The 25,149-nt window shown below is 45.9% G+C and overlaps 1 protein-coding gene across 13 annotated transcripts in view; it reads right to left on the reverse strand.

Annotated features, from left to right (window-relative positions):
• OBSCN (obscurin, cytoskeletal calmodulin and titin-interacting RhoGEF) overlaps positions 1–25,149 on the reverse strand; it is a 210,209-nt gene that overhangs the window by 115,084 nt on the left and 69,976 nt on the right. For 8 of the 13 annotated variants that reach the window (XM_066627017.1, XM_066627014.1, XM_066627011.1 and 5 more), the window contains 11 exons: positions 24,748–25,011; positions 23,743–24,009; positions 22,989–23,252; positions 22,299–22,565; positions 21,182–21,448; positions 17,672–17,935; positions 14,927–15,193; positions 13,694–13,957; positions 5,627–5,890; positions 3,945–4,211; positions 2,488–2,760 (listed from right to left, as the gene is read on the reverse strand). In XM_066627017.1, coding sequence (XP_066483114.1) covers positions 2,488–2,760; positions 3,945–4,211; positions 5,627–5,890; positions 13,694–13,957; positions 14,927–15,193; positions 17,672–17,935; positions 21,182–21,448; positions 22,299–22,565; positions 22,989–23,252; positions 23,743–24,009; positions 24,748–25,011 — 2,928 coding nt within the window. The remainder of the gene's footprint in view (positions 1–2,487; positions 2,761–3,944; positions 4,212–5,626; positions 5,891–13,693; positions 13,958–14,926; positions 15,194–17,671; positions 17,936–21,181; positions 21,449–22,298; positions 22,566–22,988; positions 23,253–23,742; positions 24,010–24,747; positions 25,012–25,149) is intronic. The other 5 variants (XM_066627016.1, XM_066627012.1, XM_066627008.1 and 2 more) reach the window with 4 other exon arrangements.

Here is a 25,149-nt window from a genome sequence, read left to right on the forward strand (position 1 = left end):
GGGGTTCCCTCCTCCCACAGGTCCCCAACTTACCCAGGGAGAAGACTTCTGGGCCAGAGGATCAGGGAGGAAGCCAGTGGAACACGGGGCCACCTCCCCATAGGCTGCCTGGGCACTCCTTTGGGTAGCAAAGCGCAGCAGAGGAACACTGCGTGCCAAACCCCCTGCTTCCCCCTCTGCCTTGGAGGAGGGAGGGGGAGACGGGATGCAGGCCATTTGGCTGCTGGGCAGCCACCCCTCCCCTGCCTCGGGAGAGAAGGGGAGCACTCCCTCACCCAGCCAGCCAGAGCCTGCCTTGCCGGGCAGGGCACCTGGCTGTGACATCGGGAGCCCACAGCTGGACCTCCAGACGTCGTCTGCAGAGCTACAGGACCCAGGTGGGCAGGGCCAGCCCACCCCCCAAAGGCAGAGACCAGAGCAGGGGCAGCAGCCTTCTCAGCCCTCTCAGGACCAACCCTGGCAGCTCCAGGTGAGAGGAGGTGGGAGGGAAACAGAGTGAGGAAGGGGAGGAGTTGTGGTAATCCCAGGGGAGGGCAGTCCCAGAGACAGGCCCTTTTTGTACCATCCCTGTGAGGAAAGGGGAGGGGCCTGCCCTACATAAACCTGGAGGCCAGGGATGACAAGGCACTTGGGAGTCAGAAGAGCAGGCAGGAGGATCTGCTGACAGCAGCCCCTGCTCCTGACTGGCAAATGCTGCCAACCCAAAGAGGGGGAGCCGGGTGACACAACCCCCCTTTCTTCTGGTGAACTGTTCTGAGGCCTCCACAAGGGGGTCCCCCCGGAAAGGCTGGGCCCCCACAGGGAGGCCTCACATATAAACACAGATGTATCTATCTAGTATCAGTAACAGCAGATAAATTGTATATGAGAAGTTCACAAAACAACTTTACCAGGTAACTAAAGTCTTCTCACCAAAATGTCAGCACTGATGGTACCAACTCACCAGTCAAGCTGAATTAAAAAAAATATCATTTGTACTCCCACATCCAATATATAGTTCAGTTCTACTATCAACTTTCAGTTCCAAAAACTGCAGCCATACTCCATTATGGAATGGCATACAAAATGTTGGAATATGAAATAAGGATGCATTTGCACATGAGACACTGTTCTTCCCACACCCAATTCTGGCTGTGGTGCAGATTTCCCTGAAAATACTTTTTGAGTTTCAATACATAAAAAAAACTCAGCCACACATTAAAAACCCAAATCATAAATTATCTGATGACGACATTTTCTCCCCATGTCATCTCAATGTGTAGGATATTATTCATCCAAACTCATGACAATTGTGCAAGTTCAAATCTAGTGATAAGAACAGCCCACCATTAAAAACACGGTTTAGTCTCTCCTTTGTCTGAGAAGGCCCTGTACTGTTGGATTAGGGCACAATCCTAACCAGGCCTACTCAGAAGTAAGTCCAATTTTGTTCAATGGAGTTTACTCTCAGGAAAGGGTGGTTATGATTGCAGCCTAACAGCCCAATCCTGAGCTGCCCAGAGCTCCCAGACCCAGCGGCTCCGTGGAGGGCTGCCGCCGGATCCTGCACCTCCCGCAGTACTGTGGGAGGCTCCTTGGGAGAAGGGGACGTTTGTCCCCTTCCCCCAAGTAAGGGAAGCAGCCCCGCAATGGGGCTACTCACTTTAGCGCCGACCAAAAGGGTCGACTAAAGTAAAGGTGCTCGGGTAGGGAAAGCAGCTCTGCGCGAGCGCCTTGGATCCTGTGGAGCTCAGCTCTGTGGATCCGCCTCTCCCTCTCCCCCCGACAGGCCGCCCGCCCACCCCGGCCACACCTCCCCCCTCTCTGGAACGCCTCCTGCACGCCCCTGGCCATGCCCCCACCTCCTGTTCCGCAGCCCGGTGGTCTGGGGGACTGCCGAGCCGCGGAACCCGGGCTCCCACCGCGCGCCAGCCGAGCTCTGGCCAGTGCTGGGCTAGCTCCAGCGGGAGCTTACGGCACATCTGTGACCTCAGGATTGGGCTCTCGGTCCTGCTAATAAGAATAAGTAGGGCTGGTTATGTGGGCTCTGATAAGTAGCAGATCTTTGTGTTGCTGTTTAGAAACTGAAGAAAAGGGGGAACATCATGTAGCTTGATCCACATGCTATAGAGAGTAAATTTTTGATACACATTCAGAATCATATGTTGCAGATTAATGTGGTGGATGGCTAAGAGAGGCCACAGCTTAGCAGCAGTGGTACCCCCACATTAGCATGCAGAAGGTCCCAGGTTCAGTCCCTGATATCTCCAGGTATGGCCGGGAAACACCTCCACCTGAAACCCTGGAGAGCCACTCCACACAGTGTTGACAATACTGAGATAGACAGACCAAAGATCTAACTCGGCACGAGGTCACATCATAAGTCTGATTAAACACATCCCACTTGTTTACCTGTTTTACATTTTAGGCTGAGACAAACAATAAGTTAACATGACATGGCAGAGCTTGATAGCAGACCTCTGATGGGGATTTGACGGTGCACAATACCTTTTACTTTGAGCTGTGCTGTGGAAGTATATGGCCCAATGCGGAACGTGACGGTCCCAGAATCCTGCTGGGTGACCTTCCTCAGTGTCAATGTGTGGACCCTCCCTTTTTCAATGGAGATCTCATTCATCTCGTTGCTCTGGAGGGAGGCATCCTGCAGCTTCCACTCCACGTCCATTGCATTGTCGTGGGAAACTTTGCACTCAAAGGTCACATCTTCCTCCTCAAACACCTCAGCATTCTTCAGACCCCTGATGATTGTGATGTCAAGTCCTGAAAGTATCACCGTGTTCATCAGTGACAGGGAGAAATTCAGGGAGTGGGACTCACTAAAATTTAAGATCACTTCTACTTTAGAAGAAACACAAAATTTGATACAAGGAACATCTCAAGAACCTCAGTTTCCATTTAACGCAGAAACAAGCTGCTAGTCCCTATGGCTATAAAAATGAGTTTAAACATGCAATGGCAACATGGGACCATCACCAAAGTCAAAGGAAGTCGAGAAGGACTCCTGCAGTTGCCCTTTCTCCCTGCATAGCTCTTTCTCCCTGCTCATGAGTGACAGAAGCAATAACTAAAAACATGCACATTTGCTTGATCTGCGCAATTTGTATAGAATTCAGTTTTCTTTGGGATAGAATCATTTCTTCTAACCACTGGGCTTAACCATAAGGTTGGAAGTGGCCTCTGAGGACTGCTTTTCCATGTGGTTCTTGGTTATCTATGGCAACCAAGGGCTAAGGGCTGCCATAGCTGTGTGGTCAAACACAGGCTTTGTACGCAAAAGGGCCCAGATTTAATCTCTGACCTCTCCAGGTAGGACTGAGAAAGAACACTGGCTGAAACCCTGAAGTGTTGCTAGGCAATACTGAGTTAGATGGACCAATTAGAGAAAGGTGCAATCACTCAAAGCATGAGTGTGAGAATATGCAAACATTCCTGGTCAAATGACTGCGAACCGAACCAAGTGAGGTGGTGACCTGCTCCCAGCGGCCTCCTCAGTTCTGCTGTTATTTGAGCAGAGAGATTCACAAGTTCATGCATCACTGCTTTGAAAAGCTGCTTCATTCCACTTGCAGTTCCCTCTCTGTCTCCCTTCTTCTGAAATATTTACCCTGGATACTGTGGCAGATGCTTCAGTAGCACATAGCATCCTCTTCGGCCCACAATTCTGGAATGTGACTACAAGCCCCACAAGGTAAAAGATACTCTGCTCTAGTTGGGAGCATCTGCTGCAGCTACTTCTTTCCCAGGGTACTTTTTATCCTTGAGGGAGGGAAAGGGGAACTGCAAGAAGAATCCAGCAGTACCAAGGAAAAGGTGTTTTGGTTTTGCGAGTGGCCATATTGAGGCTGTCCAAGAGCATGACTGGATTACTTAAGCCCCATGTACTTCCAGGGCCAATCGCTAGGACCAATGTCTTACTCTACTTCATATATTCATATGTCTCTTACCCTTCACTGTTAATGTTGCAGATGTGCTTTGATCCCCAGTAACACAAGAATACTCTCCGCTGTCTTTTGGCTCCAGATTAAGGATACGTAGCTCTCGGCTGAGACCTTCTTGTTTCATTACATACTTGGAACCAGAAGAAAGCACCACACCATCTTTCTGCCACTCCACCACGGCTTTCGGAACTGTCACCTCGCAGCGCAACCGGGCTGTTCCACCTGCTTCGGCCTTCTCATTCTTTAGCTGCTGCTTGAATTCAGGTTTCAGGGCTGTGAATTCAAGAAAAGTTGGTGATGGTAAAAAGTTAGCCAAATATTTACATGTAAGAAGAGGAGCCTGGGAACCATTCCTGGAGAGTGAATTCCTGAAGCCTTCACAATATAGAACAAACTGCTGTCGGAAAAACCCATGAGGCAAACAGACCACATGTGGAAATAATGGAGAAGGAGAAGCCACCACAGGTGTTCTTCAGGATAAAATTATGGCGCTTATTCCAATGTGAGGACCTTCTATTTGAACCCACATCATGATGGAGAAGAAGGGAGCACAGTTTTCAATGACTGTGGGGCTACCAAACGTTTTACTCTCAGTTTTTGAATCACCACTTCAATGCCAGGTTAGTACACACACCCCATTCTCTACTCTGAAATAAACCGGTCTCTCACAGCTGTTGCTGCCTCTCTTTAAAGCTCATACCATTTACTACATCAATATTGAAAGCTCCTATCCCTGAAAAGCCTTGCTGGTGGAAAATTAACTCACTGGATGACTCCAGCAGAATGCACTGCTCTGGTGTATTTCAAATTATAGTTGCTTTCTTGTTTCTCTCCTTTGGGGAGGAGGTTTCCTAAATACAGTATTTCTGTTGTGCTGACACAGCGCTTGGGGTTTCTGAGGGCAAAGTACTGCTCCTTCCCAGTTTCCAAAAACTTCTCCCATATTTTTATTTACTGTCACTGAAACCTCCCAAATGCAAAATGTTGGTCAAAATCACTGAAAAAAAATATCCCAGAACTTTAGGGTGACGAACCTACAATTTGAGGCCTGCCAAAAAATATCTGCTAGATTCGTATTCACTGAAGTTGTAAACAGACAGCTTCACATAAAGTTTTTTAAAATATAATTAAGAAGCTGCAACTTTTAAGATTGCCTCATATTATCTTATAGTAAGCAGAAAATTTGCTGCAGCGCGGGAACTATATTTTAAATGAATTCAGAACTTTGAACATTTCAAATCTAGTTCCAACACAGCATGATCTGAACTGCACCGTGCCCTTACAGCTTCAAATTGCAGTTTTAAACCAAGTACCAAATTTCACATTAAAAAGGCTATACAGAAATACCCTAGAGAAAACAGCCAGAAATAAATGGGTTTTATAGCATTAATTTTGATCACTTGGCCCTGATTCACACGTACATGTTCCCCTGATTTACTGCAAAATCCCAGGGGTGACTTGCATGTCCAGATGAGCCAACTCACATGAAAAACACAGGTATAACTTCTATTTCACCCAATGCTATTCCCACAATCAATCAAGTGAGGCATATCTATGCATGAACTAATCCACAGATTTCAATTCAAATATGTATTTCAGCCCTACCACATGCATAAACTTCTGTATTTATATTATTATTATTCAGCCAGGAATACATTCATTAGCTGGTTCTATTTCAGATGTTTTACCGTTAACTCTTAAGACTGCTGTGGTTTTGTGGTCTCCACATATACAGGTGTAACATCCAGCATCCTGAGTCTCTAAATCATGGATCACCAACTCTGTGACAGTGTCTTCCTGTCTTAGTCTGTATTTCTTGCTTTCTGTGAGCTTCTTTCCTTCCTTCATCCATTGCACAGGAGCTGCCTTGGTGAGCTCACAGAACAGGGTAGCAGTTCCATTTTCAGTGGCTCCCACATCCTTCAGTTCTGTTCTGAATTGTGGTGGCAGGGCTGCAGAGCACAAAATAAATGTGTGAAGATTCAACATAGGAAGTTGAATGGTGTGGAGGGGAAAAAGGAATGCGGGGTAGAGTGGGAGGGGACAGAAAATGCAATGGGGAATTTATGCAAAGTTCTGATCCAGCGCCTGCTAATTTTCAGAGGAAAGCCTTCCACTGATTTCAGCAGGTACTGGATTCTCTGGTTTGGCAGCACAATGGAATGATAGATGGTGACTCCATGCAGTTCCACAGCAATCTAGAGCTGGGTACTGATGCATGCTACAGAAGTGCAACAGAACATGAAGGCAGACACTATAAAGACAGAGAATGGAACAAGAAAACAACTAGAAGTAGGAACACAAACATTAAGATGTAAGGTTGCCTTCAGGAATGACTAGCAATGGAATGATGGTGCTCAGGTCCAAAGGTGAGCTGATTATAAAAGAAGAACACACTCCTCCAATGTCACTTGGCCTTCTAAGGCAGCTGTCATCTGCTGGTCTCCACAGGTATTCCAAAATCAATCAGATCTACAGTAGATATCACCAGCTCAACAAAGGGATCTTCCTTTTTGTTCCTTCCTAACTAAACATTTCCACTTCACTGAGACATCTGGAATTATCAACACACAACACAGAGTGGCCATTTAATCTTCTATTACTTTCTGCCCGTGTCTCTCTTGTTTGAAAAGCAGAATGCTGCACTAAATGGAAACTGGACTGATACAGCAAAACAGTTCTTGTGAAATGTGTTTGGTAAAAGATGGTGCAATTAGCTTTTGCTCAACTTCTTGGTGCAATTTATAAATCAAGGTGTGTCTAAAATTGTATTCATGTGACTGTGCTCTTGGCAAGGCGTTTTCCACCAGTGCATTGAAACAAGCTGGACTCTTCAGAGAACCAACCTCTGCCTAATTTCCATCCATGTGCTGGTCAGAGGATTTCATGCAGCTCAGTGACGATGATCTCTTTGCAGCATTTTAGGACTTCAGCAGGGATGCTGTCTTTTCCAGGTGCCTTGCCAAAGGCAAGGGAGTCCAGGGCCACGTGAAGTTCTTCTAGGGTTGGTTCACTGTCAAGCTCTTCCAGCACAGGCAGGCACTCAATGTTGTTCAGTGCTTCTTCGGTGACTACATTTTCTCTGGAATATAGCTCAGAGTAGTGCTGCACCCAGCGTTCCATCTGCTGCGCCCGATCCTGGATGACCTCGCCTGTGGCAGACTTCAGAGGGGCAATTTTCTTCTGTGTTGGACCTAGGGCCTGCTTGATACCATCATACATCCCCTTGATGTTGCCGGTGTCAGCTGCTATCTGTATCTCGGAACAGAGCTGGAGCCAGTAGTCGTTAGCACATCTCCTGGCAGTCTGTTGGACTTTGCTGCGAGCAGTTCGGAGGACCTTCAGGTTGCGCTCACTGGGACAGGCCTTGTATGCTGCTTGAGCTGCATGAAATCCTCTGTCTCTGCTGGAGAGAAGGTGGAGTACCTCAAGACATGAGGGATGCAAACATCATCATGCTGTACAAGAACAAAGGTGACAGGGGTGACTGCAACAACTACCGCGGCATCTCTCTCCTTAGCGTTGTAGGAAAGCTGTTTGCCCGAGTTGTACTAAAGAGGCTCCAGGTACTTGCAGAGAGCGTCTATCCAGAATCGCAGTGTGGATTCCGAGCCAACAGGTCCACCACTGATATGGTATTCTCCCTTAGACAACTGCAGGAGAAATGCAGGGAACAACGACAGCCACTCTTCATAGCCTTCATAGATCTCACAAAGGCTTTCGACCTGGTCAGCAGAGACGGCCTCTTCAAGATTCTCCCCAAGATTGGATGTCCACCCAGGCTCCTCAGCATCATCAGATCTTTCCACAAGGACATGAAGGGCACTGTTGTCTTCGATGGCTCCACATCAGACCCTTTTGACATCCGAAGCGGAGTGAAGCAGGGCTGTGTTCTTGCACCAACCTTGTTTGGGATTTTCTTCGCTGTCCTGCTGAAGCAGGCCTTTGGAACTGCAACAGAAGGCATCTATCTCCGGACCAGATCAGACGGAAAGCTCTTCAACCTCTCCAGACTGAGAGCAAAATCCAAAGTCCAGCTGAAATGTCTGCGTGACTTCCTCTTTGCCGACGATGCAGCTGTCACTACCCACTCTGCCAAAGATCTCCAGCAGCTCATGGATCGTTTTAGCAAGGCCTGCCAAGAATTTGGACTGACAATCAGCCTGAAGAAAACACAGGTCATGGTTCAGGATGTGGACTCACCTCCCTGCATTACAATCTCTGAGCATGAACTGGAGGTTGTCCATGACTTTGTGTACCTTGGCTCAACGATCTCCGACACTCATTCTCTCGATACCGAGCTAAACAAGCGCATCGGTAAAGCAGCTACCACGCTTTCCAGACTCACAAAGAGAGTCTGGTCCAACAAGAAGCTGACGGAACATACCAAGATCCAGGTCTACAGAGCTTGCGTCCTGAGTACACTTCTGTACTGCAGCGAGTCATGGACTCTTCGCTCACAACAGGAGAGGAAATTGAGCGCTTTCCACATGCGCTGCCTCCGACGCATCCTCGGCATCACCTGGCAGGACAAAGTTCCAAACAACACAGTCCTGGAACGTGCTGGAATCCCTAGCATGTATTCACTGCTGAAACAGAGACGCCTGCGTTGGCTTGGTCATGTCGTGAGAATGGATGATGGGCGGATCCCAAAGGATCTCCTCTATGGAGAACTCGTGCAAGGAAAGCGCCCTACAGGTAGACCACAGCTGCGATACAAGGACATCTGCAAGAGGGATCTGAAGGCCTTAGGGATGGACCTCAACAAGTGGGAAACCCTGGCCTCTGAGCGGCCCGCTTGGAGGCAGGCTGTGCAGCATGGCCTTTCCCAGTTTGAAGAGACACTTTGCCAACAGTCTGAGGCTAAGAGGCAAAGAAGGAAGGCCCATAGCCAGGGAGACAGACCAGGGACAGACTGCACTTGCTCCCGGTGTGGAAGGGATTGTCACTCCCGGATTGGCCTTTTCAGCCACACTAGACGCTGTGCCAGAACCACCTTTCAGAGCGCGATACCATAGTCTTTCGAGACTGAAGGTTGCCAATACAAAGGCTGGTCAGAGGAACCACTGCTTGCCAAGTGGAGAAGGGATCGATACACCCTATATTGTTTGACACTCAAACAGAAACAGACAGTGGTATACATAAGGAGTGTAGAAGTGGACATTGACACTTATAAGTTGCTACCCATTTATTACCAGTGCAACAGGCATATATACATATGAGTTTAAGGAAGGAAGGCAAGGGAAACAGACAACAACTGCTGGAAGAATGACAGAAAGGGTACAAAGTAACCATCATAGTGAGGATTGTAGGAAATCAGGAAGATGTGAAGGCAAACGTCCTGTACATATTTGGTCACAGATTCATTAAACTCAAAGGATGGTACTGCAAAGGAAAGGAAGTTTGAGTGTTGAGGAAGATGAAGGAAAGGCCAACACATGCAGAGGAGCCCATTTTCGAGCTGTTACTCAAGAGCCTGTGTTAAAAGCCAGCATTGTTTACCATTGACTCTCAAGGTAGCAGTGGTGTGCTGATCTCCACAGACACAGGTATACTCTCCTGCGTCCTCTTCATCTGGATTGTGGATCACCAGTTTCAAAATGGTGCCTTCCTGCTTCATTGTGTACTTCTCACACTGTTTGAGAATCAGCTGCCCTTTTCGCCAGTCAGCTGGTGCCACCTTGGTTAGCTCACACCGAAGACTGGCAGTTTCACCTTCAGTGACCTCCTGGTTCCTTAGTTCTTCTTTGAAAAGGGCTGGTAAAGCTGAGGGCAGAACACAGAGGGCCCATCAGCATTTTGTGGCTGCTGTAAGCAACAAAAATGGGAAAGAACTCCAAAGGAAGAGTAAAATAGAAAACCAGAATGAATTAAACTTCTGTAATGTGGTACTTCTTAGAGTGAATCCCCTAAGAATTAAATTGACCATAGAGGCATCAAGGAATTGTTTTAGTTCCTTCCTCTAAGAGTTTGACTTCAGCGCTGGTATGTCAAATTTTCATGAAGCTCCCAACTCATTTTCTATTGGCTTTGGAAAGGCCTTATCAAAGGAAAGAATTCTTGGAGGGGAGAGGTGGAATTTGGAGAAGACCTAGCAGGTCTTGTCCTATTCCTAGAGAATGGAAAGGGAGGGAGACAAAAATAAACACGACAACATAAAAACACCAGCTATAAACTTTGAATCTTTTTAACACTGGGGGAAATACATAAAGATTGACACAGCAAACTATTGCATGAAACTGTTAAGTTTCCGAAGCGACATGAGAAAACCACCTTAATCAAGACTATCCATTTGTTTTTACCATGAACAGTTAAAGCAGCTGTTGTCTTCTGGTCCCCACAAACACAGGTGTAATCTCCTGCATCCTGCAGTCCCACATGATGGATAACCAGCTCAGCAGTGGCCTCTTGCTGCATCACTGAGTACTTTTCACCTGCTTCAAGAACACTGCGCCCTTTTCTCCACACTACTGGAGCATCTTTGCTCAACCTGCAGCGTAGCGTGACAGTCCCCTCTTCTGTAACTTGCTCATTCTTCAACTCCTCCTCAAAAAACGGAGGGAGAGCTGAGGGGTATAAACAAACAGAATGCATGAAAAAGTCCCAAAAGGTACGATGGTGACTGCGCTTGATGTGAATTGAGCCAAGCAGCTTAGATTAAACAAGAAGTCGTCTTTTCAGGTGACATGGAACTGAGACAAGGTGAGGATTCAAGGCTGGTTAAGAAGGATCAGGAGTCACAGGCAGAATCAAGATACAAAGTGAGGTTTCAAGGCTAGACGGCAAGATCAGGGCGGGGTTTGTAGGATGAAAACCAATTTTTAATCAGGATAGGTATTAAGGGCAGGTCAGGAAGGGAAGAGAAGAATATGGGTTGGCAGAATGGAAACTGAAGCCTCTGTTCAAGTGGATCTCCACGTGCACACCAGAGCCTCCCACATGCCCATTAGACATGGATTACACATTAGACTGGATTACAGCCTTCACAGTAGTCTGTTACAGTCTACCACAGGTACTTTTTTTTCCTTTTCGGACATGAAGGGATAGACTAGAGTACCGTAGAGCATGGATGATCAAGTGGAGTCATAGTGATCAGACAAAGGCAGCAGAGGTTTGTGGCACTTATATTCAGAGAAAGGAAGGTTCATGGACCTGACTGTTGGCCTCAAGTAGACCTGCACTCCAGCATGCCTCACTGAGTCTGTGCTGCAGTTTGCTCCACAGCCCAGAGGACTAAAGAGAAAACCACATGGTGGCACTTGGAGCTGTCTGCATATTGTTCAGTTAGTGTTTTAATAGTGGCATTCTCTCATACATTGGACTTTGTCAGTAGCACACATGCAAAAAAGGTTGGTCACTATTGTTAGAAGAACTACAATTCCATAGTGTGAAACAGGAAAATTTTGCGGGAGACTACAATGTGTTCATTTACAAAACAATTTACCATTTACTGCCAAAGATGCTGTGGTTTGCTGGTCTCCACACACACAAGTGTAGTCTCCCGTATCAGAAAGATCGAGCTTGTGGATCACCAGCTCAACACTAACACCATCTTGTCTCATGACATATTTTTCACTCCCTTGGAGCACTTGATTTTTCTTCTTCCATTCCACTAGTGCAAACTTGGTCAGCTCACAACATAGTGTAGCCACACCACCCTCTGCAGCCTCTGTATTCTTCAGGTTGCATTTGAAACGTGCAGGCAAGGCTGGAGATCACACAAGGAAAACGTTGCATTGAAAAAAAATGACAAATGACACTTTTTCTCTTGTAATTTACATCAGGACTACCACAGTCAATGGGAACTTTCACAAGACATTAATTCCCTGCAGACTGTATCTAGCAGGAACACCACTAAACTGCATTGGGAACATGCAAACAATTTCAGTGCTGCTTCTGCTACAAACATCCTGTTGCCATGCCCAACAATCAACAGAGACAACACCACAGAGATTTGAATGACAAACACTAACTTGTACAAGTTAATTTCAACTGTAGATATGAATAGGATTGCAGGTGACTATTCAATTTGCTTTATCATGCATGATCAAGGAAGCTGCTGTCTTAAGGTCTCCACAGAAGCAGGTGTATTTGACAGCATCCATCAGCTCCACATCTTGAATCACCAGCTTAACAACAGAACATTCCTGATGTATTTTTTAATTTGTACATGTGCTCTTTGAGCACATGTTGCTTCTTCACCCACTTTAGTGGAGCGGCCTTTGTCAGTTCATACTGTAGAGTGGCTCTTCCACCTCCCATTGCTTCCTCACCCTTTGGGTTCTCTTGGAAAGGACTGGCAGAACTAAAAGACGCAACATTTGGAAACTGATCATAGTCATCTATGCAGCACAGCTATCCACTGTGGTTGACATGCTATTGAGACTGAGAACAGGTTCTGACAAAACGTAACATACAAAACACATACACAGGAGAAGGGACGGTGAACACAATTAGATATCTGTTGTTACCGTGGACTGTTAGGGAAGCTGTGGTCTGTTGCTTGTCACACACGCAGGTATATTCCCCAGAATCCTCCTCTTCCAAGTCATTTATCATCAATTCTATGATGGTGTCTTCCTGATTCATTTGGTATTTTTCACTGGGTTTCAGAAACTGGGAGCCCTTCTTCCACTGCACTGGAGCAGGCTTGCTCAGTTCACAGCATAGAGCGACTGTCTCTCTTTCTGTGGCTTCTGCACTTCTTAATTCTTCTTTGAAAAGCACAGGCAGGGCTAAGGAATAAGTGTTACCAAAATTTTTCACATGAAACACTGCTGAAATGAGGGCACCACACTGCAGACATGGACTCAACAGAGAAACAGGAAGACAAATCCAGACCATGGACCACCCTATGAGCAAACAAGTGAGGGAAATACAGGAACACAAGTGCATGGGGTCATTCCAGGATAGGAATAATTTAAGGATGCCAGAGCAAGTGAAACTGCCTTGAACTGTGCTTCCCTAAGCTGCACAGACATTGGGCAAGGCCAGGCCAATGTGGCATAGAGACATTTAGCCTCTGTTGTGGGAAGGGGCAACATGAGCTCCCACCTACCAATGCCTGAAGGAAGACCGCCCAAAATCCTGGCACTGTGCCCTATTTACCTCAAATGGAAGGCAATCAGGGGAGAAATGGAAGCTGAGCACAGAGCTCAGTAGTTGGCCAGGGTCAGCCTGAGGACAGGATGCCCTCTGCATGAGGAGATTGTGTGTTCAGCTGACCCTGCCTCCTGGTTGGTGGAGGACATTCCCACTCGCTCAGGAATGCCCTCTGCCAGAGAACTGTGGTTTTCAATTTATCTTCACGAAATTTTTTCCTATAACAAATGCATCTGTCACAAAACACCTTCTACACCACAGACTCAAGACAGGCCTTTTGGGTCACTGTCATATCAAGTGCCCTACAACATAACAAATAAGAGAAAAATAACAGAGGTCAACAACCTGACGTTCACTTCCTATTACAAATCTTCCCGTCGAAGAATCCATGATAAGCTTCTGAAGAACTCTATGGTTCTTCAGAACTGAATTTGAAAACCTCTGCTCTAGAACTAGAGGAGAAACAGTCAATGGACCAAGCGAATAACCAGTGCAGGCACGTACCCTAGGATTTGCAATGAATTAGAGGACGATCAGGAGACAAAGGACGTCAGAAAGAACATTCCAACATTGACACATGGGACAAAATAGGAGGGAGTATCGGGGTTGTCCAGACCAACCAGACACTGAATATGCAGGCCGTTCTGAATTACCATGCACTGTCAGGGTTGCAGTTGTCTTCTGGTCACCACACACACAGGAATAGTCTCCAGCATCTTTAAGCTCTACGTTGCGGATTGCAAGCTCTAAGGCAGCACCTTCTTGCCTCATTTCATATTTGTCACTTGGCTCAAGCAACTTGTGCTTCCTCTTCCACTTCACTGGAGCAGCCTTTGTCAGCTCACACTGTAACACAACTGTCCCACCTTCGGAGGCCTCTTGATTTTCCATGCCTTTCTTAAAACGGGCAGGGAGGGCTGAGAAGTTTGGAATGAACAGAGCGTGTGAGTCTGGACAACACCAACTACCAGGCACAGATCTTGAAGGAGGCCCCCCCCCACCTGGAATGTCTCCGAAGATGAGGGGGAAGGACCCTTTGCACATCGCAGTAAGGCTCCCTGCAAAACTTAGTGCTTTGCACCCCCTCTAGTTATACTACTGATTCCTTCAAAAAAATTGCTAGGGTGAACCACAGCAGAATCAGTATACATGTCTAGGTAATGGAACCACTATTACATCAAGGAATATGATCCCCTCCCCCAAATATATAAACTTCAGATGACAGATAAGATGCACCACTGAAAAGCAGCATTAGGGAAGCAACAACACAGCAGACTCCGCCCCCCTTTCTGCCCAACATTGCACAGACGCAACACGCGGGCCAAATGTGCACCTGTGGGTCCTCTTCAAGGGTGGTCTTGCCCCGGAGGAAGCCGACAGGCCTGCCTGGAGCAAGACGGGGGGTGTTCAGGAGTGCTGGGAAAGGGGGCCGGCGCCACCTGCGACTGCAAGTGCGGCCGCCATCCACAGCCAGGGGGTGGCAGAAGGTGCAGGGCACCACCGCCCTGGAAGCGGCTGCCAGAAGAGCTGAGGGCAGCCTCCTCGGCATGTGGCTTCCAGAGGGGCTGGAACACCCGCCTGCTGCCTGGCCTGTGGGGAGGAGGCCGTTCCCAGGGACCACTGCGCACTCAGGGCTGGGAAGCGTCTCTGGACAGGCCGCAGCTGCGCATCTTTCTTTATCCTGCATTCACGTGGAATCAAACTCTGACATCTAAACATAGTGGCTTTTCTATGGAATTCAGAGGATACTTTGAAAACCTCTCTGGGGCTTGTATACTACACAGGCCAAACAAACGCATAGAACAGATGGATATGGATGACTGTTCTGATATTATTTGCTTTGTATTTAGCAATGGCAAACAGAAAATATTCCTTAAATGGTGTACCCTTCACTGTTAAGAGCGCCGAGGTCTTCCAGTCACCAAAAATGCAGCTGTAATCTCCAGCATCCCCCGGTTCCAAATGGGAAATGACAAGCTCAGCAATGACGCCTTCTAGTTTCATTTCATACTTGTCACTTGGTTTGAGCACCTCACTGCCTTTCCGCCACTCCACGGGAGCTGCAGCTTTAGTCAGCTCACATTGCAAAGTAGCTGCTCCACCTTCCGTAGCCTCCAGGTTCTTCAGCTCTTTTTTGAAACGTGGAGGGAGGGCTGAAGATCACAAGAGCACATTAAATTCACAAGGTCATCACAGTGAGGGAGATTACCCTTAAGATCCATTAGTTACCTTATGATATACAGTTTAGTTTTTCTGAAAACCAAGGAGGTGTCGAAAAAACCTTAAGTGTGTCCTATTTCTAAGTACAAAGAGAAGCTGCAACTGGTCATCAATTTTGGCCTTGGATCTTAGAGACGGGCAGTTCCTTGCTTCTCAAACTTCTCACCTACAAACTGCTGTATCTGACCATCCAGCCGTGGCTTAAGTGTTGGTTTAATTCAGCAGTTTTCAACCTTTTTCATTTCATGGCACAATGACAAGGCACTAAAATTGTCAAGGCACTTGACAATCAGTTGTTTGACAATTGCCAAGGCACGCTGCACTGACAGCAGGGATTCACATCCCCCAGTGGACCTATTAACAAATGATCCTCCCTCAAATTTTCTTGGCGCACCTGTAGACCATTAGCAGTGCACCAGTATGCCACAGCACAGCAGTTGAAAATGACTGGTTTAATTCCTATTTTTTTTCACTTGCTTTGGGAATTTCCAGAACGCTTTATAGTTGATCCTAAGCCATGATTCCTGAGTCATAGTATTGGTTGGCTGAACAGTTTACTCTTTGTGGATAGATTTTTCCTTGATGTGTGTCGCTTGGAGGAGGTCTGGTCTAGAGGGTAGAGCCTCCGTCTGCCTGAAGATAACATCCACAAGGTCGCCAGTTCGAGGCCACCGGCACCGTGCGACCTTGGAGCAGCTGACAAGCTGAAGCCGAGCGATTCCATATGCTCTGAGCGTGGGAGGATGGAGGCCAGAATGTGAAGCCAGATCAGAGTGAAACACCTGGACTGTTGTGGTTCTTGAAAGATAGAACCTTCTTTCAATTGTAAAAATCCCTACGGGGATTTAATCAGCCTGCCTATGTAAACCGCCTTGAATAAAGTCTTGAATAAAGACCAAGAAAGGCAGTATATAAATACTTGTTGTTGTTGTTGTTGTTGTGTTGCATGCTTTTTGGTGTCATTGTTTTGTAGAATTTGTTACAGATGTATTTATGCCATTAAAGGTTTACTACTACTAATTCCTATAAAAGTTAAATATTGTGGCTACAGTTTAACAGCGCAATCCTATCTTGCACTGGAGCAGGCAGGCTGGCAGGCCTGGCTGTATCCAGCCCAAGTTTGGGGATGACTGAGGCTCAGTCCAAGACAAAGGGAAACTTTTCCCCTTACCCTGGGGAAAGCCACAGCAGCCCCAATGGGTCTACTTGGATCTGCGCCACCTGACAAAGTAGCACAGATTTGAGCAGAACAGAGCAGCCAGGAGCTGCTCCGTGCCGTCCCAGGAACAGGGGCTAGGATCCTGACCCCACCTCCCACTCCCCACCTCCCACTCCCTCCCATCTTTAAGATTATGCTCTAAATTGAATAGGAGTACTGTATGGCTTGAGGTTGGATCATGTGATTTAGCAACCACAAGACTATTCTGTTTTGCAGATTGAGTGTCATCTGAGAAAACAGTCTAAGACAGTCTAGAGAAATGTTGCAGCTGAGGACTGAGACACACTACAAATGGAGACCAACTGGAAATCCTGAACTGATATAGTGACTTGCCCAGTTTCTCCAATGGATCTTCATAAAACACAGTGCAGCTCTCTAATAACAGGCTCAATGAAGCTGTAAGTTTTTCTGCAATGAAAGTTTTAAGTAGCTCTGTCCTGCCCAACCACTCAAGGGAAGGTATAACCTTCCCCATACAACCTATAGACTTCATGCTTTTCCTCCACAGCCCCCTTCCACTCGTCCCTAAAGGCCCCATGTTAAATATGCTCATGTTGCATCCCTCCATCTGTACACCACTTGTCTCTAGCTTTAGCACTCTGCAGCCATATCAGATCAGATGTTCCCAATGAAATCATCACAGCTGATTCTGTTTGAGTTTCACATCAGCACAACAAACTGGGCTATAAGGAAGTCAATCTCTCTCTCTCTCTCTCTCTCTCTCTCACACACACACACTCTTACAAAATAACTGGGTTACCCCAGCCCCATCCAGCCCTCACTCTCCCCATTCAGCACATAGACTCCTACAATACATTAGGATCCAGTAAAAGGCTGGTGTCCAAAGCAGGCTGGTGAACCAGCCAGCATGACAGTTTAGTGTAGGCTATATGGGAAGGTGATAGTTTTACAGTTTTACCTGATCTTAAGTGTTATTATACATATACACACACATATTGATTAACGGAATTAATTAGAAAAAAATAATCTACTGCCATGAGAATTTTTTGAGGTTCAGGATTCTCAAAAGTGTTTTGACTGTCCCCAGACACTATGAATTAAAGGACTATTCACAGGGAGTGGTAGCACTCCCACTGCATTAGTGCAGCCAGATAACAAGAAACAGGATAACTGCTTCTATAAACAGTATAGATTTGGCAGTATCAAATTTTTATTCACGTATAATATTTACCGTGCACAGTCAGAGAGGCAGAAGTCTTCTTGTCTCCACACACACAAGTATAATCTCCAGCATCCTGCTCAGTGATGTCATAGATTGTCAGCTCCACAACTTTGTCCTTCTGCTTGATTTTAAATTTGTCACCAGGTGTGAGCGGCCTCTCCCCCTTCCTCCACTCCACTGGCGCAGGCTTGCTTAGTTCACAATGCAGAGTGGCCACCCCGCCTTCCGTAGCTTCCTTGTTTTTCATCTCTTCCGGGAAACATGCAGGCACAGCTGGGGGGGTTAATATTGATAGAGTGATGACCCACATATTCCTGACCCCTGAGCATCCCAGCAAGCACAGCTCCTGTGGAAGCACCATTCAAATCAATGGAGTCTTCTGAAAAAGCAGCGCTTTGCAGAGAGCACCCATGGGCTTCTTGCCCCCAATCAGAGGAACACATAAAGCACTTAAAATTTTTTAAAGAGCAATGTCATGCCATCAAATGCCAAAAATCAAAATTTCAAAGGTTCTGACATTTAAGATGTTCACATGTTAAATTTCAATAAGCCTTGATGTGTTAAATTTAAATAATAAACCTGAAAGCGGAAACATAAAAGAAATATATTGGCATATTGCTCTTTCCTACATTTCAGGTTTTCTGACAACACTTTGGACAAGTAAAATGGAAATGTCAACTCAACCATTTGCTAAAATGAAATAATGAATTGCTCTTTCATCATGTTTCCGAACACAATGGCTACATGGAGATAACAAGCACAAAAACATACTTCATATAACAAACAACATATAACTAACAACAAATAGTTCTTTCCTGTCTAGAATTCAACATCTCCACAAATGAAACAGAAATGAAAATTTCACAAAAACAAAACAGAAATGGAATGAGAGGAGTAAACACTGCTAGCAAATGAAAAATAATGTATTTTTTCCCCAAATTAGAAAGGGCCATGAACTCTGTTAAGTTCAGTGGAAACCTTTAAGGAGAATAATAAAGGAGAATGTAATAGACAACTTGGTGAGACTATAACATGAAAAAATAAGTTTTGTATCAGAAGTATAAGAGTTAAATGGGCTTACTCCCCAGTAAATGCATACAAAATTGCAGCTCTATTGGGACTAGCCAGTGAGCCAGTAAATATGATAAAGATTAGGCTAACTGTATTGTTGCAAAGGTCAGACACAAATCTGACCCAAAGAACTGCAGATTTTATTTATTTATTTATTTATTTATTTATTTATTTATTTTGTGCACCCAATTTTATTTTCATTTCTTTAAGCTATAAGCACAGGAAAGAAAAGCTGAAACAAGCCCTGAATGCAATAAAACACTGAATATGCTCAAAGGCCTGAGATGTGTTGCTTTGAGTTTTTCAGAAATTTCTAGGCCAAGATCAGTCTTCTCAGGGGCAGCCTAGGGGTACACTAGCACTACTATCAGCCTCTCTTGCAAAGCAAGAAGCAAAGAATGTAAAAAAAAAGGGAAAACCCTTTTGCTTTTCCACTTCCCTTCCTAACAGAAAAGAAAGGAAGTGCACCAGTTTTGAAAGGCAGGAACTGTAGGTGTGATTTGAATAGGAAAAAGAAAAGGGATGCTATTTGGTGCTCTGCCCCAAATTTGTGAGGAAAGTGAGATGTGTTCAAAGAAGGAGAAAAGACTGTGCAAAAAGCATTGATGGTTAGATTTTATGGACAAAAGAATGTAACATTTTGGGCTAGGTAGCAGTCAAGAATGTGAACAGTTAAAGCAAAAGCAACAACTAGTAGAACTGCAGCATCTAAATTACCATGCTTTTGGTACTGAGTCATGTATTAGAGAAACCATCCCAATAGCAATGAGTTGCATTGGAAACTTATAAAATAGTTGAACTGGATTTTCAAGAATAGCTAGATAAGAGTCCAGCAGGTAGTCTCAGGTTGTAGAAACCTGCACTGTGCAGGGATATAAGGAGATGATGAATGTTAAAAAGTCTTTCAGTTCTGTGGCTCCATGAACGAAGCCATGATGATGCTCCCCTGTTGATAGTCAATGTTCAAATGCACAAGCATCAAGCACCCTGAATCTTTCTCAAGGCTGCGTCTACACTGATCACTTTCAAGAAACAGATGCCTTCATTCAGTACACTCAACTCCTGTAAACCGTTCACCAACACTATGCTCTCATAGAACTTTTGCAATTAGTCCACACAAGGGGAAAATGTAAGAAGGCCTGGAGTTCCCCACATTTTGTGAAGATCTTGTGACTTCGCATTTCAGGGATTTCTTCCTGAACATCTGGGCCAGTACAGAAGCAACAAACTAGGAACAGGGAACATTCCAAAGTGTCACAAACACTGTGTTCATAGGATGGAGCACACTTGGAACAGCACTGTTTTGTGCCATTGTACTTCTTCACCACTTCAGAGATGTTATTCTTGAGTTGCAGGCAGAGCAGCTACCACGGTAGCTTTACCGTGCAGAGCTTTACCGTGCAGAGCTTTACCGCTGCACGGTAGCTTTACCATGCAGACCACGGTAAAGCAGCTACCATGTTTTCCAGAATCACAAAGAGAGTCTGGTCCAACAAGAAGCTGACAGAACATACCAAGATCCAGGTCTACAGAGCTTGCGTCCTGAGTACACTTCTGTACTACAGTGAGTCATGGACCCTCCGCTCACAACAGGAGAGGAAACTGAACGCTTTCCACATGCGCTGCCTCCGACGCATCCTCGGCATCACCTGGCAGGACAAAGTTCCTAACAACACAGTCCTGGAACGTGCTGGAATCCCTAGCATGTATGCACTGCTGAAACAGAGACGCCTGCGTTGGCTCGGTCATGTCGTGAGAATGGATGATGGCTGGATCCCAATGGATCTCCTCTATGGAGAACTCGTGCAAGGACAGCACCCTACAGGTAGACCACAGCTGCGATACAAGGACATCTGCAAGAGGGATCTGAAGGCCTTAGGGATGGACCTCAACAAGTGGGAAACCCTGGCCTCTGAGCGGCCCGCTTGGAGGCAGGCTGTGCAGCATGGCCTTTCTCAGTTTGAAGAGACACTTGGCCAACAGTCTGAGGCTAAGAGGCAAAGAAGGAAGGCCCATAGCCAGGGAGACAGACCAGGGACAGACTGCACTTGCTCCCGTTGTGGAAGGAATTGTCACTCCCGGATTGGCCTTTTCAGCCACACTAGACGCTGTGCCAGAAGCACCTTTCAGAGCGCAATACCATAGTCTTTTGAGACTGAAGGTTGCCAATAATAATAATAATTCTTGAGTTGCAGGCAGATAACACGGGCAAAAATGGTTTTGACTGCAACTTAAGTGGAAAACATTGACCATAATATCCAGGATGACGTTGTGACACCCTTAATTTCTCCTCAGACAAATACACTGCAATGTATGTAAACAAGCAACCAACAGGAAGACAGACAGAATTGAAGGAACAAAAGATAGAAACAATGGACCAACACAACGCAAAAACAGGCATTTACACAGAGAAGGGAAATCCTGTTGTAATGTACAACATTTGGTTACCATGGACGGTCAAAACAGCTGTTGTCTTCTGGTCTCCACAAACACAGGTGTACTCCCCTGAATCCTCCACCTGTAGTTCTCTGATCAGCAGCTCAGCCACAGTAGCTTCCTGCCTCAACCTGTACTTGTCGCTCTGCTTGAGAGTTTGGGATCCCTTTTTCCATTTCACGTCAGCACCAGCCTTGTTCATTTCACAATGGAGAGTGGCTGTGGTACCTTCTACAGCTTCCCTGTTCTTCAGTCCTTCTTTGAAAAGCACAGGAAGGGCTGGCAAGAAGGACAGAGTGCAAAAATAAATGGAGGAGGGAAAGGAAACTAAGTTGATGGCACATTCATCCCTTCAAACACTGGATTTCTATCACTCAGCAATTGCAAAAGGCATCACGTGTTGGTTACACTGGTTACCAGAACGTCCCCAGAGAGATGAACCTCAGGGATGGCAAGAGGAAATGCGGAATTTAGTAAGAGTCCTAGATAAGGAGAGACTAGCTGTGGTGGCACTTGAATCTACCTAATAAAGATCTCTCCTTCCTTATATACCTTCACAACTTCTTGAGCACCCCTGAATTTACCATTCATTGCATTTCCTAACCCACAATAGTGGAATTCCCTTTCCACACACACTCTGAGAAAGAAGAAGAAACTTTTTTCTTTTGAATGATTTTTGAAGGCACCAATTAAGTTGGTTGCTGATAGAGGTTAACATTGCTACAGTTTAACTGTTTTAATAAGATATTTTATATTTGATTAACATTGTTTCTATCTCAAATCTTCCTGGAGGGTTCTTGTACAGCTGGATGAGCATCCTTAAATATAAGCAAGACCTGAAGAGATCAAGTCCTGCAATGACCTTTCAGTTGACAGAAAATGCAGAAACTCCAGTAACTCTGAAATGGTAGTTTCAAAACTATCACGCCTCGTGATGTTGGTATTTGCAGTAAAAGTGGAACAGAATTTTTAAAAAGGGGATCCACACCTCTAAATAAGCAAAGGCTCATTTTTGGATGATTAACTCTATGGTATGATGTCTTGAGAACAGACGTAGAACCATCAGACCTAGAAAGGCATGGGACTCAAAATAAGGGATTCAAAGGCAGAACCACGAGGATGTTTTTACCCTTGACTTCTAGAGACGCCGTGGTCTGCTGCTCTCCACACATGCAGCTGTAAGTTCCAGAATCTGCGGTGTCCAGGTTTTGGATTATCAGCTCAGCGACAGCACCTTCCCTCCTCATTTTATACTTGTTGCCTGACTTCAGGATCTTGTGTCCTTTCTTCCACTCTACAGCAGCCGAGGCTTTGTTCAGCTCACATCGCAGAGTGGCACTTTTGCCTTCCATAACTTCTTCATCCTTCAGGTCCTTGGTGAAAAGTGTAGGAAGGGCTGCAGAACCAATGTAATGTGAGACAGGAGTGCATCAGAACACAGGCAGTCAGGACCATGGACTTTACTACTCTTAGCAACCATTTGTAAGTGTTTTTCCAGTGTAACCAGGGTGAGTTACTTGGATTAATGGCTGCATTACAGGCTTCTACTGGTATCAACGAAAACTAATTATGAAAGGCTTCTTAAAATTGGGACAGTGGCATGAGAGAAAAGGGTTAAATGCCCCCTCTCTGTGTGCCATAATTCTGATCCTATTGACCCCCTTCCCACCTGCCTCCCCCAGCAGTTATTATTTTAATGAATGTAGGCCATTGATACACAGGTATTAGAGTAGTGTCAGATTCAACTGGATAATTTAAAGAAGAGAAGGAATAGGGACATACAGTTTAATTTAAAGCACAAATGGTATATATTTTTTACCATTCACTGTTAGGCTAGCTGTGGTCTTCTGCCCTCCACATATGCAAGTGTAGTCTCCAGAATCGGTCAAGTCCAGGTCCTGGATCACCAGCTCAGCACACGGACCCTCCTGTCTTATTTGGTACTTGCCCCCTGACCTGAGCGCCTTGTGTTCCTTCTGCCACTCCACAGGGGCAGCCTTGCTCAACCTGCAGCACAGTGTGGTTGATTCACCCTCTGTAACTCCTGTGCTTTTTAGTTCTTCTTGGAAAAACACAGGTAGTGCTGAAGAATGCAATGTGGACAGAGAGAAGAAGTCAAACCACGAGAGGAGGGGTTATCATGGACATGAAAATATAAGAACATCAGAAGAGCCCTGCTGGATCAGGCCATAGGCCTATCTAGGCCAGCTTCCTGTTTCTCACAGTGGCCAGACTAGATGGGCCTATGGCCTGATACAGGAATGTTTTATGCTACTGAGAGGCACGTGGCAACAAAACTCTAGAAGAATCAAGTCTTATACATTGTTTTACTGCATGTGAATTGCTCCTTGCAGGGGGAGCATTTGTAGAGATCCACAGAAGAAAGAAAGAGCCTTATGCATAAAACAGAGCAGAAACAAGAGGGCTTTTTGCAGAAAGAGATAAATGCATTGTGTGCATATGAAGATATGGGGGAACTGCAGGAAAAGAGACCAGCAACAGAGCCACATGGAGCACCAGCTTATATAAGGTGCATACCAACAAGCTGTCGTAATGCATACAAATTCTATTACCATTCACTTTCACTGCTGCACTGGTCTTCTGATCTCCACACACACAGGTATAACTTCCAGCGTCTGTCACTTCCAGGTCTTGGATGGTTAGCTCAGCGAAACGGCCCTCGAGCCTCATTTTGTACTTGTCACTCTGTTTCAGCACTTTGTGATCTTTCATCCACTCGACAGAGTCAACGGCCTTCGACAACTCGCAGTGCAGAGTGGCTGTGCCGCTTTCAGTGGCTTCCTCATTCTTTAGCTGTGTTTTGAAGTGTGCCGCCAAGGCTGAAGGACGCAGAACGGACAGATACTAGGTCAACAGCCATAATTTCAGTGCGGACTCTCTCTGACAAGCTGCTGAACTGTGGGATTCATCACTCGCTTACAAGGAACCTTCCTTGTAACATGCTCCCAGCAACAAACCCAACAAACTTCAGAAGCTTTCAATAAGCCCTGCCATTTTCCCAAGGTGGAAAGGAGCACTTTGGAGCAGATCTCTCTTTAGAAACTAAAGAGCCTCATTTTAAAAAAGCAATAGACAAGTGAAAAAACCCAGGAGGAGGCACAACAGTCAACCTTTTCTTAATGAGGTTGAGAGAACTAAACATAAGAAGAGCCCCGCTGGATCAGGCCAAAGGCCCATCTAGTCCAGCTTCCTGTATCTCACAGTGGCTCACCAAATGCCCCAGGGAGGACACAAGACAACAAACACAATCTGCGTCCTGGTGCCCTCCTCTGCAATATCTCATGCTATGTGCATGCCAGGTAGTGTGCCCAGAGGAGACACACTCTCTTCTCCCCCCCTTCATGTCATTTCCAGAAGGACTACACAAATCATCAAAGCATGCACAGAGACATTGTGCATCCTGGAAACCCAGGAGGAGTAAAGCAGGGAGCCTTATGCCTCTGTGCCAAAAGAAATACCACTGCAAAGGAAATGCAGCAAAGAAATCTGAGCTTCAGAAGGCCAACTGAAAAAGGTGACGAAGCTGCTCCAAAAGCCTTGTAGTGCTGCTTTTTTACCATTCACTGTTAAGACAGCTGTTGTCTTTTGGTCTCCAGTGGCGCACGTGTAATCTCCAGTGTCCTTCAGATCCAGATCGTGGATTGTCAACTCAGCAACAGTTCCTTCTTTCTTCATTCGGTATTTTCCACTGGGCCTTAAACCTTTGTGGCCCTTCATCCACTCGACGGGAGCGGACTTGTTCAGCTCGCAGTGCAGAGTGACGGTTCCGCCTTGGGTGGCTTCCACGTTCTTTAGCGCTTCTTTGAAACGAACAGGTACAGCTGAAGGATGAAGTATTTTCTTTTTCAAAATCAGAATCATTTGCCAGCAAAACACCTGATTGCATCACACATGACACTCTGCAGTCTTCCTTCCCTGCTGCTCCTGCTCGCATACATGTGCTCATTCTTTCAACCCAT

This window comes from Tiliqua scincoides, chromosome 5, assembly GCF_035046505.1.
Source record: "Tiliqua scincoides isolate rTilSci1 chromosome 5, rTilSci1.hap2, whole genome shotgun sequence".
NCBI classification, from domain to species: Eukaryota; Metazoa; Chordata; class Lepidosauria; order Squamata; family Scincidae; genus Tiliqua; species Tiliqua scincoides.